At 36.4% G+C, this 16,586-nt stretch overlaps 1 protein-coding gene across 1 annotated transcript in view; it reads left to right on the top strand.

Annotated features, from left to right (window-relative positions):
* Positions 1-16,586, top strand: part of LOC123713499 (potassium voltage-gated channel protein Shaw-like) — a 141,395-nt gene that overhangs the window by 11,249 nt on the left and 113,560 nt on the right. The window contains exon 2 of the mRNA XM_045667195.1: positions 12,130-12,279. Within this exon, the coding sequence (XP_045523151.1) occupies positions 12,130-12,279 (150 nt within the window). The remainder of the gene's footprint in view (positions 1-12,129; positions 12,280-16,586) is intronic.

Here is a 16,586-nt window from a genome sequence, read left to right as displayed (position 1 = left end):
AAAAGTTTCAAGTATGCGGTTCTCGACCTAAGAAAGGGGTTTACAACAGGGTGCATTTGATCACGCGGCGAAGACAACATCCTGTGAAAACCTTCTTAGATCCTAACATCTATGAATGTGTGCAATCTGCCGAGAACTATTAAGGTTGTAGCCAAAATTCATTAAAAAGTATTAAACAACAATATCTCTAATTACATTACAAACCCTTTCTATCGTACCCACTTGACAACTCTATCATTCAGAACGGTGTACAGAAGTAGGATATATGCTTGAGCACACAAAAAACAAGACCGTTAATAACTAGAACTTATAAAACAAAAACAACTCTCGGAACGCAGTCCTTCTACCGTAAAAATTGTAAATTGAATGAAATTTGATTTTGAAAAAATAGAATCTCATATAAGAAATTGAGATTTTATATACAATATAAATTGTATATTTATATAACAGTAAATCTATTTCTTGTTAAAAGATTCTTGATACGTTGTTATAACAAATAACCACTAATCCTTTTTGATATAGTGAGTCATAAGATGAAAGCAACCACATTATGGCGGTGTAAAATTTTAATAGACTGTGGTATAATGGTCTAAGTTATAAGATATTTGAGCTAAGTTTTAAAGATGGTACAATAAGTTGTAAGTCTAGCGGGAGTCAGAGAAGGATCTTTTATTCAAGTGTGAAAATTGTGCACGATATAATGGTCGTTTCGAATTAAATAGTGTAGTGCAAATCGGCGCGGGCCGGGAATTTGCCTGAGGTCACTGACCACACCACCCACCGAACGTCACTGCTACCATAGCTAAACCCTTTTCACAAATCTTCTTTTATTTATTTGCCTGAAAAATATATCGACTTGTTGTAATATAATATTGAAAAGTATGTTTTTGGAAATTAAAAAATGAAAAAATATGTTGATGTAGTTCTAGATTTTGGTTGGTTGTCTGTAAAGACGGTTTACGGAAGATAGTTTAACGTGACAACGTCATAACGAAACATTGATGAAATGATTGCATACTGTTATGAATGAAATTGAATCATTTTTTATCGAATTATCACTGTGTTATATGGACCGAAGAAGGAGTGAATCCTCGGTTGCATAGACGTAAGCGTACAATGAGCGTAACGGGACAACGAGTCATGCCTTTTTGTGCGTGTACCTGGCGTTCATCGATTCTTTTATTACAATTCTCTCTTCGTCACAAGCTAAGCACGACAAAAGAGAGACATTTTAGAATAAATAGTTCAGATTGAAAACTTGCTAAATAATACTAAAGAACTTCGATCACTAACATTTTTATTGACTTAATGATTCGCTTAAGCTTATAACTTATTAATACTTAGAAAGTTAGTTTTATGCCCCGATAAACACTTTAATATATAGACGCTCTTTGACTATACCAACTTCTATATTATCTATAATATAAAAATATGAAATATCCCGAAGTAAAGTCTGTCTTCCATAACTCTCATACGACCAAAATCTGTAACATACAAAGAAGAGCACACGTAGCATCGAAAGACCTTAAAGATATAGTCCTATATTTTGGTCCGCTATAATAGGTCATAGTAGGCCTTTAGGTTCGCTTTAGATCAGCGTCGGTAAAATGCATTAAATTAGGATTTTGTCTCCCATTTGTTAGAGACCGTTACTGTTTTCATAATGTTTATATGTTGTATTATGATGCAGCTGCATTTTGTGCTTTCTGGTTTTGTTGTTTTTCTGTGTGTATTTGTATAACTATACTACAATTAACCACTAAAACAAAAGGTGGTAAACCAACCAAGGAGTTCAGGCACCTTTCATACATTGCGCATTCATCGCGAATATAAAATAATAAATACTATCCAGAGCTTGACATATTCGGTAGTGGACTGATCATAAAAAAAATCTTTAAAAATCTAATAATGGAAGTGTAATATTTTAATTTCTTTTTCAACGTTTATGTTTACCCATTTATATTTTCTAAAATATTGTATTATATATAATACATGTTTTGTATTGTTTTGCGTTGTATCTTATTTTTCATCAGTGAAACTTTTTGTGGATATATGCAATGTGTTAATGTTATGTTCTTTTTTACTTTTATTGTATAGAGATGAATATGTTTTGTTACCTACTTTAATAAATAAATTAAACAATTAAATATTATTATAATTGTCATATATTTAAGAAAATATAGCATTATATATATATGATGATATTTAGTAAATAAATAAGAAATTAAATATTTAACTATTTGCGAATGCTTTTCTTACTTTATATGTGATAAAAACTTGATAGACGTCGGTACATTCATATCATTTTATGATTGAATATAATTTTTCGCCAAAATATTATGTAGACAGAAAAGGCATCCAATAAGTCTCTTGTAATGACGATGAGTGCACTGATTCGACAGTTTATTGTTTCATGTACCTAAGACCAAGTTATACAACTACGTTACAAGGTCAGTATATTTGGACTATAGTCTTGCTTCAAGTGAAAGTATAGACCATGTACTTAACTGGTCGTAGCATGTTACAAGGAGATCCTTAGTCAAGTAGTATAAATATTAGGTGTATCCATAGAAGAACTTACTCGTGAGGATAGTCAGATTCGGCGTCGATACTAAGCGCTCTTTCTGTTCGCCATCTTTATGAAAAATCGACTTGCGTCAGTCATAGTAAAGAGCGTAACGATTCCTTAAAAAAGGACAAACAAATTTCCCGACAAAGCTCTTTTGAGTCTTCTGGCAGAGTGACGATGGATGACAGTGTCATGTCAACATAAGGCTTATGTTAACTGCAACCTGTGATGGTCCATTGTATAGGCTATCTCGCTCCTATTACTTAATTAATAACATTGATGTAAATATTGATATATTTTATAACCTACCTATTTATCTTCCTACTTACCGTAACTTTGTGTAACACTCACACGAGGTTTAAGTTTCTATTCAGTTTTTGTTGTTTATTATGAGGTTGCTTGTTCATTTTTTTCCTTGCAAGTTTGATATGTTTATGTTTTAATATAATTGAATTATGTGTAAAACTCTTGGAGTCATATTTTCTTGTCTATTTTAAGTATACATATTGTTTTTGTGTTAATATAAGGCGTATGTATAATAAGGCGAGTCTTTAGTTTTTCTATTGTTTAAACAAACTTGCCTAATGATGATGAACTAGATGCAATCTGATCCAATAACAGTCGTAGCAGCTGTTACAGTGCCACTGATTTATTATATTTTCCATTATTCCTAGAGACCATTTTCACGAGACCTTTTAAGATCGTGAATATTTCAGTAACCGTGAGATATGTGTAGTTTTAGTCATATTTTGAGAGCACTTTGCGTCGGCATTTTCTTTATGGCTAAGCTTCTTATACACCTAACGGGTAGGCAATTCAAAAATCTGTAGTACACACTTATTCAGTGAAATATTTTATTCGCGATTCGTTTTTTCTAATTGGCAAATAGTACATTATTGCTAGGGCGCACATGCCCGGTTTCCTCATGCTTCACCGTAAGATTTATTTTGATGTACAGGTTTCGAACCTACGACTTCAGGAATGAGGATCCCATGCTGAAGCTACTAAGCCAACATTGCTCATGAATTATTATTGCCATTATATACACATGTTTGTATTCATTGTTTACTTCGCTTATCGTGCCATATATGACACGGCACTGTCTTTGAATTTTTAAATTTAGGTAATTGTTACTTTATTACGATAAACTCATCTACAAATGTAATACTAGCAAAACAAAAAGGATATGTTATGTTACAACCCTTCTCAATAATTTGACTATTACACGAAAAAGGCAATATGAGGAAAGCTTTCGAAGGAAATCATTTTTCCTGTAAATATCCATTACGAGCAAAAGGAAAAATCTTTTACATATACATTATACATAACATTCAACGTCAATTTTTTTTGTGCTACGAAATTTTTGATCCCACTTGATTAACGGACCCAACTGTCCATTTACTAATTTAAAAGTTGCACAAAGCTTTTATAAAAATGATAGCGATAAATGCTTCGTGTACAAACCGCCTTATCACTTACAAAGTGTTATCTCAGGGTTAATATTTTTCGGAGTGCTCTCATTCTCATTTGCTCACCTTTTCAACGACATAAAGGCCAGACTTTTGTGGTTGTAGCTTTTTATATGATTAAGTTCCGGAATTCAATCCAATGCTTTATGAATTTGCTTTTGTAGAAAACTTATTTTCAATATGTCACATGTCAAATCGAATATTTAGCTTTTTCATAGATCTAAATAATGATTATTTAAGGGATCTAAACATTTAATTATTATTTATTTTCTTATTTTCTATTTTTATACCTTAGTACTAATACAACTTTAACTTTTATGTTAATAAACATAACTAAGTATATCCGTCTCACATGCAATAATATTTAGGATGCGCAAGACACGCGTAAATGAACAACTTGAATATATTCATGTTACTCTGCTGACTGCGACCCAAAAAATGTTGGGCTGGGCGATTACAGCCCTTAGCTGGGGCAGTAAGCGCACCAGCGTATGGGCCAAAATGGGACCGTGATGGAGGCTTACCTGAGCCGGTCTAGTGGTCGACCAGATACCACTGGATCGACAAAGTGGAGGAGGACTTATGGCAGCTGAAAGCCAGCAATTGGCAAGAGGTAGCATAGTGGAGGGAACGGTGGAAAATTGGTGAAAAAAAGATGAATTTATTCACAAAACTAAATTTTTAATGCTTTACAATAATCTGGGTCAGCCACGTCTTTAATAGCAAGATAAGGATCTGGAAGAAACTGATTTCAACAGTAATGTCATTTACATGTATTGTATATTTTTCTGTTTTGTAATATTATTTCTTTTGTAAATTAAGTCACGTAAATACTTTATTATTATTTATTTAATAAATATAATTCATATGATTTGTTAAACAATTTTATTAGGTCATAAGTTTTATAAGAAGGGATTAGGAAAGGGATTCTTACGTAACTTATGAAAAGGTTGGATTATTTTTATAAATACAATTATTATTTTTATATGTGATAACGAATATTTTACTATAACATGAACGTTTAACATACAACATTTTATCACCTTTATTATAAACTTGCCTAATTATTGTATAACTTTCTGTCTCTATATCTATGATCGACGAAACCGACCGACTTTGTATCGTGTAAACATAGTGATTATGGTTTCGGGTAGAAGTAGAAGTAACTTTTTGTGTAATATCAATGTAACAACCATCATTAGGAAGAATGGTTAACACGGTAGGTAACGGGACAACAAGTGTAAATAATGTTAATATTTTGTTGTAAAAAAATAACTGCTCTCGGGATGATGTTTTTTTACTCATTGTAGCGGCGAAGACAAATAAAAGTAGACCAAGGGGCAAGTGGAATGCGGCGTAAAAATATGGAAACACCACTCACCTATAGTCCTCAGTCTCTTCACCCGTCTACGTGGGAAAAGACCACAAATAAGCGCAAGCGTAAGCACACGCGTGACCTCGCGTCGGCGGTATAGTGGGAGTCCATGCTGTTGCTTTCGGGCTTCAGCCAATCGGGCAGGCACGACCGGGGCAGTACCACTGTCTCACAGAAAACCGGCGTGAAGTGATGCAATAGGTTCATCTTATTGTACTCGCGTTTCGTGCGGTGAGTGAGACTCCCGGAGCCCATCAATTCCCCCCTCCCCCAGAATATGAAGATGCAGTTTAAACAGAGATTACCCCAGGGGGGTACCACACGTTTCCGCTGTGGAGAATCCCCCTCTGAGCGTCCATCATCGGAACAATCAGTATTCGGTGGTGGATGCACAGGCTGCCCTTCGTATTCTGGGGTGGGCAAAAACTGCTCAAAAAACTATAAGTTTCGATCTCGGGGCAAACGGAAGAATTTACCGAAGGCATCCCCTTCCACGCTCTCAGTGGACTTTACCAATGTTAGGGGGCTCAACTCTAATCTTAACGCGGTTCACTTTCACCTCGAAACTGCGAAGCCGGCCTTATTCTTCCTTACTGAGACTCAGATATCCTTCCCGGCTGATACTTCCTACCTCTCCTACCCGGGGTACAAATTGGAACATTCATTTGTGCCGCGGGCGGGAGTTTGCGTGTACGTCAGAGAGGATATCTGTTCTCGTCGCCTCGGGTCGCTTGAAGGAAGGGACCTATCTAGCCTCTGGCTGCGCGTAGAGTGCGATGACCATCCGCGATTCTACGCATGCCTGTATAGGTCCCATAGCGGAAATACCGAAACTGACCGACTCATTGAGCACATCCAAATGGCTACAGATTCCCTGCTCGAAGGGGTTCCTACCGCTGAAATCGTGATACTTGGCGATTTTAACGCTCACCATGCCGATTGGCTCGGTTCGGAAACCACCGATCACGCGGGAAGATCCTTTCACGACTTTGCTTTAGCTTACGACCTGTCACAAATGGTCCCTGCGATTACGCGAATACCAGATGTGGATGGTCATAAACCCTCTTTGTTGGACCTTCTGCTGACCTCACATCCGGAGACCTATCAAGTCTCTGTTGACCCGCCATTGGGTTCATCGGATCATTGTGTGGTCCGGAGTACTGTGCCTACTACGCGCCCTCCTCGGCCCCGTTTTTCGGGTTGTCGTCGTATTTGGCACTATCGGTCAGCAGATTGGGATGGGATGCAGTCTTTCTTTGCGTCCTACCCTTGGGGGCCTATGTGCTTTTCGTCGGAAGCTCCAGATTCCGTCGCTGCCTCTGTCGCCGAAGTGGTTCTGCAGGGCATGGAACTTTTTATTCCATTCTCTGCGGTGCCGATCGGTGGCAGGTCACAGCCCTGGTTTAAGCGTTCTTGCAAGGCGGCATCGCGTCGAAAGCGAGAATGCTTTAATGCATGGGCGGAAGCGGCGATATCTCGTGATGCCAATACCAGCAAACATAAAAAAGCATATAACTCAGCCTCCAGGTCCTTCAAACGGGAAATCGCTAAGGCAAAGCAGAGCACATCGCCAGATTTGGCGAGAGATTGGCCCAACTCCCTTCTGGGACTCGAGCCTTCTGGTCTCTCGCCAAAGCTGTACAAGGGAATTTTTGTCAGCCATCGATACCACCGCTGCACAGAGAGGATGACTCGCTCGCCCACACTGCGAAGGAGAAGGCCGACCTCTTGGGCTGTCTCTTTGCGTCCAACTCGACTTTGGATGACCGGGGGAGATCACCACCGGCGATTTCGCGGTGTGATAACTCAATGCCGGAAATCACATTCCAGCAACGTGCTGTTCGCAGAGCACTATCTTCCTTGGACATTCATAAGTCGAGCGGGCCGGATGGTATCCCTCCAATTGTGCTGCGTACATGTGCTCCTGAGTTGGCTCCGGTCCTGACGCGCCTTTTCCGGTACCTGTACTCGCTCGGCACTGTCCCGAAGTGCTGGAAGACCGCTTCGATACATCCGATCCCTAAAAAAGGCGATCGCACTGATCCATCCAACTATCGCCCAATCGCAATAACCTCCTTGTTCTCCAAAATAATGGAATCCATTATTAATGGCCAGCTCTTGAGTTATCTAGAGGGCCACCAGCTGATTAGCGATTATCAGTACGGCTTTCGTCGTGGTCGTTCAGCTGGTGACCTTCTAGTATACCTTACTCATAGATGGGCAGAGGCAATTGAGTCCAAGGGGGAGGCACTAGCGGTTAGTTTGGACATAGCGAAAGCCTTCGATCGGGTGTGGCACAAAGCACTGCTCTCGAAGCTACCAGCCTACGGGCTTCCTGAGAAATTATGCGACTGGATCTCCAGCTTTCTAGCCGATCGGAGCATCAAGGTCGTCGTCGACGGAGCATGTTCCGACCTTAAACCCGTGAATGCTGGGGTCCCACAAGGCTGTGTTCTGTCCCCGACCCTGTTTCTTCTGTATATCAATGACATGTTGCAACTTAGCAACATTCATTGCTATGCGGACGACAGCACTGGGGATACTCTTAACACTGGCCGGGCAGGTATTTCTCGGGCAGTTGTCGATGAGTACCGGAACAAACTTGTGTCTGAAGTCGAAACTCTTTTACGTGGAGTCTCGGACTGGGGTAGACTAAAACTAGTCCAATTTAACCCCAAGAAGACACAAGTTTGCGCGTTTTCCGCGAAAAAAATACCCTTTGTCGCTACTCCTCTTTTCGAAAACACTCTTCTTGAAGCCACAGCCAGCATCGGAATACTTGGCGTTGACATATCGAACGACGTTCAGTTTCGCGGTCATTTGGAGGGAAAGGCTAAATTAGCCTCCAAAAAGCTTGGTGTGCTCAGCAAGGCGAGACGGTACTTCACTCCGGGCCACCGCTTGCAACTCTATAAAGCGCAAATACGGCCCCACATGGAATACTGTTCTCACCTCTGGGCGGGGGCTCCCCAGTACCAGCTCCTTCCACTTGACCGTATCCAACGAAGAGCGGTTCGAATCGTCGATGACCAATCCCTCTCCGAGCGGCTCGATCCTTTGGCGTTGCGTAGAGATGTGGGGTCACTCTGCATCTTCTACCGCATTTACCATGGAGAGTGTTCAGAGGAGTTGTTCGGATTAATACCTGCAGCTGAGTTTCAGCATCGGACGTCGAGGCAAAATACAAAATTCCACCCGTATCACCTCGACGTCCGACGTTCCACGACTGAGCGTTTCTCAAGGCAATTTTTGCCGCTATGTGGAACCAGCTGCCCACTGAAGTATTTCCGAACCAATTCGACTTAGGGTCCTTCAAGAAAAGAGCGTACAAATTCTTAAAAGGCCGGCAACGCACTCGCGAGCCCTCTGGCATTGAGAGTGTCCATGGGCGGCGGTATCACTTAACATCAGGTGAGCCTCCTGCCCGTTTGCCCCCTATTTTATTTAAAAAAAAAAGTCTTCTCTCAAGGCGCGGGAACATGAGTGATGGTCCCTTGGTAAAAGAGAAAAAGTGGTGTTTAGAGAATTAGTGCCGTAAGGACAGAAAATGTGTCCAGAGAGGACTATAGGTAACTGGATGGCGTGAACACTCATCGTATTTGAGCATACATACATTAGCATTAAGAAGGCGTAGGTCATTACAAATTGCATTTTCGTGTTGAGTAATTTAGGAAGAAACGGTTCCACTTACTCTGCGGACCTGTTATTATGTAAATTTTCCGATTGCGCTTTGGTCTATTAGCAGGTAACAGCTATCTGTATTCATACATTCATCTTACAATTTCCGTTCAGCTTCACTTGTTGCTGACTTATAAAAATATTGACAGTTCCTTTTTGATTTAATCGCATAGCATCGGAATACCGAGTTCTATTCTCGAAAAAGAAAGTATTTTGTATAAGAGGGCTACCTACTCTTGTTATCACTTCACTTTATTTTTAATGGCGACTTCTGTGTAAATCACAATACCGCAAATGTCGCTTTCTAAATCATAATACGGTAAGGATAGATTGAATTTAATCTAAGCAGAGTTACCTAAAACTAATTTGACGTCACAATAAAGACAACGCACAGATACGTATAATAATACTACCTGCCCCCGCGAACTTCGTTTCTCCTTAATGTGGTTTTATTTAGCCTTAATACCGTGACACGAAAAAATAATTTCACTGTATTATCGTCACTATAATTTATATTTGATTTACACTTCGGTCTAAGTAGCACATAGTTGGTTATGCTAACGCCAAAAATTAAAAAAGTAGAAATAATTGAATTTCACGGTATTTCGTTTACTACAAAATAAATTTAATTTATACTTTAGCCTCAATATTACGTGGTAATCATGATATTCAATTGTAGCTTATATGACACGTTTGTCGGTTTATCATATCCAGTCGAAAAGTATCGACATCTGTTAGAATCTTTTGGAGTTAACAGATAATTGTGACTGTCAATTAATTATAGACAAATAATTTGCAATAAAATAAAATTGCGACTATAATTAAACGAGGAAAATTTAGAGAAAGATGGTCAAATAACGAATCATTAATTAAAGAACTAATATTATATGATCTCTTGAGCCTTTCTCCATACCACACTCACAGATAGAACTGTCATTAATTTAAATTTTGTACTCTTGTTATCTGCTAATTTATAAATAAAAATATAGTGACAGAAAGGTACACTGACAGCGTACAAATATATTCACATGTTGCACAACTGTCAAGTGCCAACTGTCAGTTAATTTATGTCCTTTCATTTGTCAAAGGCGATACGTCAAGTGAACTGTCCAAAACATGATTTTATGGTTCAGAATTAATTCAGTAAAGTGCAGTACAGTGGTAAATTTATATAAAATTATATATTACATCTTATATAACATATCATGCTTAGTTTAATGTGATAGACTGGACGGAAATGGTATCAGAGTTATGCATAACAAATCAATATCAGCACATGATTGATATGGTATTTCATCAATCATTTATTAATAATCCTTGCTGATATCTGGCGTATTACCAATTAAACAATTAAATTTGTAGTGAAATGTTAATGTTTTAGTTTGAAATTGTGATATTTAAATGGTGACGTTAATACTTCTATTTGACAATTTATTAGTAACTATGGAACGTACAGAAGTTTTAAGTTAAATTCTGTTAAGTATTGGCTTTAAAATTTAAACATTTATAATTTCAAGAAACCGCCAAAACGCGTCGCACAAGATTGCGTCATGACGTTCCAACCCAAGTAAACACGTGCTAATAATCATTCTTAAACTACACATGTAATATATTTCAATGAAAAACAATATACGACGAAATTAAACCCCAAGACTTTTTATCTGTTTTATATCTCAATAACACTTTATTTTTTTGCCTAAAGCCTGTCTTATAAAAGTGGCCCGGCCCAATCAAAAAGTTGGCTGCTACGCCCTCTTGCTGAATTTACCAAATTGGCATTTAAAATACAGAAGTTTCAAAGTTTGAAAAAAATATTTGTATCGCGTTCCAGTTACGATGTTTATAAAAATATGTTTATGACTTTGTAAGCTGTCAACTGTCAATCTTATCCTTAAATATGTTACGGAGCATCCGTTTTTAGGTATGTCAGTTGTCTAACAGTCATAGTTTGAATTACGAATATTTATATGAGATATAAACACACAACTTCTTATTATTGTAAGTGAAATATGTGTTAATTATACTACTTATTATGTGGCAATACAATTTTGTATTGGTTTTTTTTTGCATAAACATGTGATCGATAAAAATAAAATGAATCAGTGGCGCTACAACCTTTTTAGGTCTGGGCCTCAGATTTCTGTATCTGTTTCATGATCATTTGTAAATCTAATAGGCAAGTGGGCTATCGGCCTTCTGTGCCTGATACACACCGTTGACTTTTTGGGTCTAAGGCAAGCCGGTTTCCTCACGATGTTTTCCTTCACCGTTCGAGCGAATGTTAAATTCGCACATAAAAATAAAGTCCATTGGTGCACAAACGAAAGCCAGCGATCGAACCTACGACTTAAGGGATGTGAGTCGCACGCTGAAGCCACTAGACCAACACTGCTCATGTGATCGATAAAACATATAAGTTGAAGCAAAAGCGAGGATTTGAACTCACGATCCCAAGTGTGCGACTCTCAAACCCGTCTACTAAGATATTAGTTATATATTACTTATCTTAGATGCTGATTGCACACTTCCACTTGACCTCCACTACAAGTCTTCTATTCAACGTAGGATTTATTTCATACAAATTGCAGATTTTTCACTTTAACCTTTTCCATTGCTTGATATGGTTACATGTTAGAATATATTTTGTTACTAAATTTGAAATGAAATTCAACCAATTGATAACCACACCACAGTTATATTGAATATGAATCAATAAACGATAATTATGATCACAACTAAATTACTTCAAAAACTTCCTACCCTAAACTTGTACTATCACTTTCTTGTGTGTTACCAATAATAAACGAAATGCGCAATCATTTCTTCTTTTAACATTATTATTTAATAACATAAAAAAAAGTCTTATCGAGCACTTCATTGATGTCTACATTAAGCCCTTGTTATTATGTTTAACATTAGTAGTCGAACACCGACGGAGTGAGGGCTTCCTCCAAATTCTCCTCTGTCTCACACGCGCCACAGTTTTTCATTACAAAGATTGGAACATTATATTTACAAGATCTAAATCAATGTTACAGATACGAAACCTACAAAGCAACGTTGAAGAAGATTCCCGCAACTCGACTGTCACGACTGACGGAGGCGCTCGCCAACTACGATCCTGTTCTCAATGAGTACTTCTTTGATCGGCACCCAGGTGTCTTCGCGCAGGTGCTCAACTATTACAGGTAATCATTGGCTTGTTATAAGTTTTTTTATGTATACAACATAAACCAAAATTATTGATGCTGAGCAATATGCCCTTAAACTTAAATGGAGATGGGCAGGCCACGTTGTACAGATGACAGATGGTCTAAAGCAGAAACCGAATGGACTGGTCAAAAGGAAACAGGAACAAAGGAAGACCAATAGAGAGATGGGCTGACGGGATCGAGAGAAAATAGCCGCCCTCGCTCTTGAACAGGGGCTTGTCACTGACCATGCAGGAAATCAGTATTGATCAGTAATCTTAGTGCGTGTTCCTATGTTTATATTTATTATTAAATCTCATTGTTTTAATGTCAAATGTCATGTAACAGTTGCAGTTTTCTACAGTCCAGTACTTGTCGTCCACTGTACGGCATTGAGTAAAATTTACTTTTCATTTTTTTTACTATTGACGTACACAGTTGCCGATAAATGGACTTTGATACGTTATTCTGATTATCATTGATCAAATATGTGATAACATTCCGTTAATCATTATAAAACGACGTATCCCCCTGTGCCTGTTTTCGCGATGAATATATGAAAATTCATGCGGTTTGGAATTTACGAGAAAGGTTTATGAACATGGTTTTAATATGCGAAACCTTATCGTATCGCTAGTGATAAAGTACGGTTATATAATATTAATTAAACATCAATTACAATAGCTCATATTTCTTATATATACAGTGATTAATCTGTCTCGAAAATAGAGATTTATAATTCATCATAAATGAAGCATGATTTAGTGAAATATTATTCCTATTCGAAAGCTTTGATTTTTTATCATAATCTTCATCTTAATATATAGTGTTGATAAAAAATATCTGTTAAAATATGGATACTTTTTTTAATATTTCGAAAATTAGCCTTTGTTACTGTGGAATATAGATCTTATGGTGAAAGAATTTTTGAGTTTGAGTTAACTTTATAATTATATAAAAAACAAATATTTTATAATAGTACAGATATTAACCGAGTGGCGCAACAGAAAAATGGATTCAGTGTTCTGATGACATTCTTTGTATAGGCAAGTAGGTGAACAGCTTCTGTATTTGACACATGCCATCTCCTGATTTTCGTGTCTATGGCTCGCATTATAAACCATTGCTTACATGATTGGTTGGGAATAGCATTTATTCAATGAAAGGCTTGAAAGAATTCCTTTGTTAACAATAAGGCCGCACTGGGCTCTCGTAATCATAAGTTGGATGGTTTTCTTTTACAGTTCTGTAAAATAAATAATATATGTAGTAAATAAATGTTTACCTTTTTATTGTGTTTACACAATAAACATACGTAAATCGTTCAATATTCAAAATTAGATTTTCGATTCAAAATGCACAGTAAAAGAATATTTGCTTATCCATTATTAGTATCGACAATTGATGTATAGGCTACATGACGTAATAAAACAGCTTAGCAATAAAATGTTTACGTCATACACTATGTATTTTGTTTTACGACTCTATTTTGATTCTGTATTCAGCCTACGTGTTAAGATTTTTAAATATATTAGCGATATATCTTATTTTTGAATGAACTAACTCTAGATTGTTTTCCGAGTGGCTTCAGCGTGCTACATCAGCATTATGGATGCCCGACCTAGGGAATATAGCAAATTAAGTCAAGTCGTATTCATTCGTCTTTTACTGTTAAATTGTGAGTACGCTGTGAATAACAAAGACTATAGTCAAAACAGAATGATTTTTTTCAAACAATTTTTAAAAGAAGTTACTTACTTTTGTGCTATAATAATTTATGGTTTTATTCTCAAGGATAATGACACCCTCATAAAAGTGGCATCAAATTTAAAATCCCAACTTTTATCAACTTTACTCAACCGATTTAGTGATTTAATCGATCTTTATCATAAAACTTTATATGGATTTATAAGCAAAAACTCTTTTACACTGATACAAATTGGTAGTTTGAATGAAGTGTCTTAACCCTATTGAGGGCAAAGAGTTTTTAAGTAGCTATCTAGTTATAGGAAATAATTCCTTTTAATTTACCAAACATCTGGATACAAATGCTATGTGCGTTTGAAAAACATGTTGTATTATTTTATGCTATAAGTGTAATAAAATACTAGCCACAAAATTTTGGCAGTGTATCGATTGTAGTAACTTAGATTAATTGCTAATACGCTAGAATAACACAAATATGCTAAAATTTCGTAGCACGCGGCCCATTAAATCCTACAAGCTTGCTACAAATTCACGTAGGCTGGTAGGGCTACAATGCTGCTACGCGTCTACAGGCGTAGCCATTAAAACATTTATGCCTCTGTCATTATTATTGTCTTTTGATCTTTATGAGATCCTTTTTATGACATTTGCGATTTTAAGGATCGCTACGAAAGGAAAATTATGAATATGGGCTTTTTGTTTCACTTTGTCCTGTCTATTTCACTTTAGCTCAGCCATGTATATAAATAACTTATTTATTTGAAAAAGTAATGTTAATGTTAACGTATCGAGTGCTTTCGGCAATGGTCAGCGAAAAACTGCCACATCAAGTTAATAAATAATATAATAATAATAGAAATAATATAATATAATATCTATATATATATATATATATATATTATATTATTTCTTATATATTGATTAGATATTATATATATATATATATATATATATATATATCCTTCGCTATCTATTGCGTTTATATTTGTTATTTTAAGTGTAGCTCTCACGTAAACCTGACCTACAGATAGCATTAAATTACATTTAGTTCCCATTTTATACTTTTCGTTCGTAATATAAATTATAATGTTGATTGCTTTAGGTGTTATGCTGCTACCGACAGTAAAAAGTTTTAAAATCACGGTAAGCTACTAGTTATAACAAATATAACTCAATTACAACGCTTTTACTGCCTTACCCATCATTAAGTATATCTTATTTATACAGTTTACATATATACTCGTAACATGCCATTCACTAGCTTACTCTGATCTCAGAAGTACAGTCAAAAACTCAGATTTTTCTGATTATGTGTACAGAATAATATTATTATGCAAAATTATTATATTGTGTACTGGAGAAAATTTAAAAAGTTTTAGTTAATTTAATTTTAACTTTTTGTTTATTTTTACCAGGTCACTTTATATCACGGTTTTATGTGTTAAGCGGAAATAATACAGTGAGATTTATCTCACTTTGTTTACTGACTCGAAACAAAGTTATCAAACTCTGTGGGGTCGCCAGATTTTATGTCCAAATTGTACTGACGAGACCAGGATTAAATCTCTGATATTTTATACAATATTAGAATCGTGAATTTTATGTTTTTATTCTTAAATAAAATATTATCAATTGCTCATTATTATAAAGAAGAATTATCATGATAACATATATTCGTGTACGTATTCACGATTAAAAATCAAGTTTGTCTGTTTCTTAGATGTATAAAACGTGGAATTATATGATAAAAACAGTAATCTATTATATGAAAAAGTATTTATGAATTTTACATGAACATCTCAATGATAAGATAATTTCAAAGTTCAGTAAAGAGGCAGCAGGTTTAATATTTATGATTACACATAATTTATATAAAATAAAAAATTAAGAGTTAAAAAAGATCCAAAAACACGAATATTATATGATTATTTTTACAAAGGGAATATTTTTTGAATCTATTAAAATTGTATAAATACGCACTGCGAGACCACATTTTATGTAAAAATACACAAAAACCCGAAACGAACGTGACTCGCGTAAGAATTACAATTATTACAAGATTTCATGTATATAATATTAAATTTATTATACTTTTTTATAAAATTATATATTCATCGTCTGCTGCTGAATGTAAATTAGAAGGTCTATGTAGAATAGGTTTAGAATTGGTACCAACTGAAGCTGAATTTCATCATCGGACGTCAAGGCAGAATACAAAATACCATCAGTATCCTGACCTTGACGTCCGTCGTTCCACAACTGAGCGTTTCTTAAGGCAGTTATTGCCACGCAGCACCACTATGTGCCACCAGCTGAAGTATTTCCGAACCAATTCTAGTTAGGGTCCATGAAGAAAAGAGCGTACCAATTCTTAAAAAGCAGGCGACGCACTTGCGAGCCGTCTGGTAATGTAAGTGTCGATGGGCGGCGTATCACTTGACATCAGATGAGCTTTCTCAGCCGTTGGTCTAACTAAGGCCTGTAAGGTCCTTAACTTGATCGGTCCAACGTTCAGTGAATTGATCTCGGGATCCTGCCTTCCATTCTACTGGTCACCTACAAGCTTCTTCAAGTTACTTGGACCAAAGAAGCAAGAT

Source organism: Pieris brassicae, chromosome 8 (genome assembly GCF_905147105.1).
Source record: "Pieris brassicae chromosome 8, ilPieBrab1.1, whole genome shotgun sequence".
Classification (NCBI taxonomy): domain Eukaryota; kingdom Metazoa; phylum Arthropoda; class Insecta; order Lepidoptera; family Pieridae; genus Pieris; species Pieris brassicae.
Note: the sequence above shows the minus strand (reverse complement) of the source record. Positions and strands in the feature narration are given on the sequence as shown.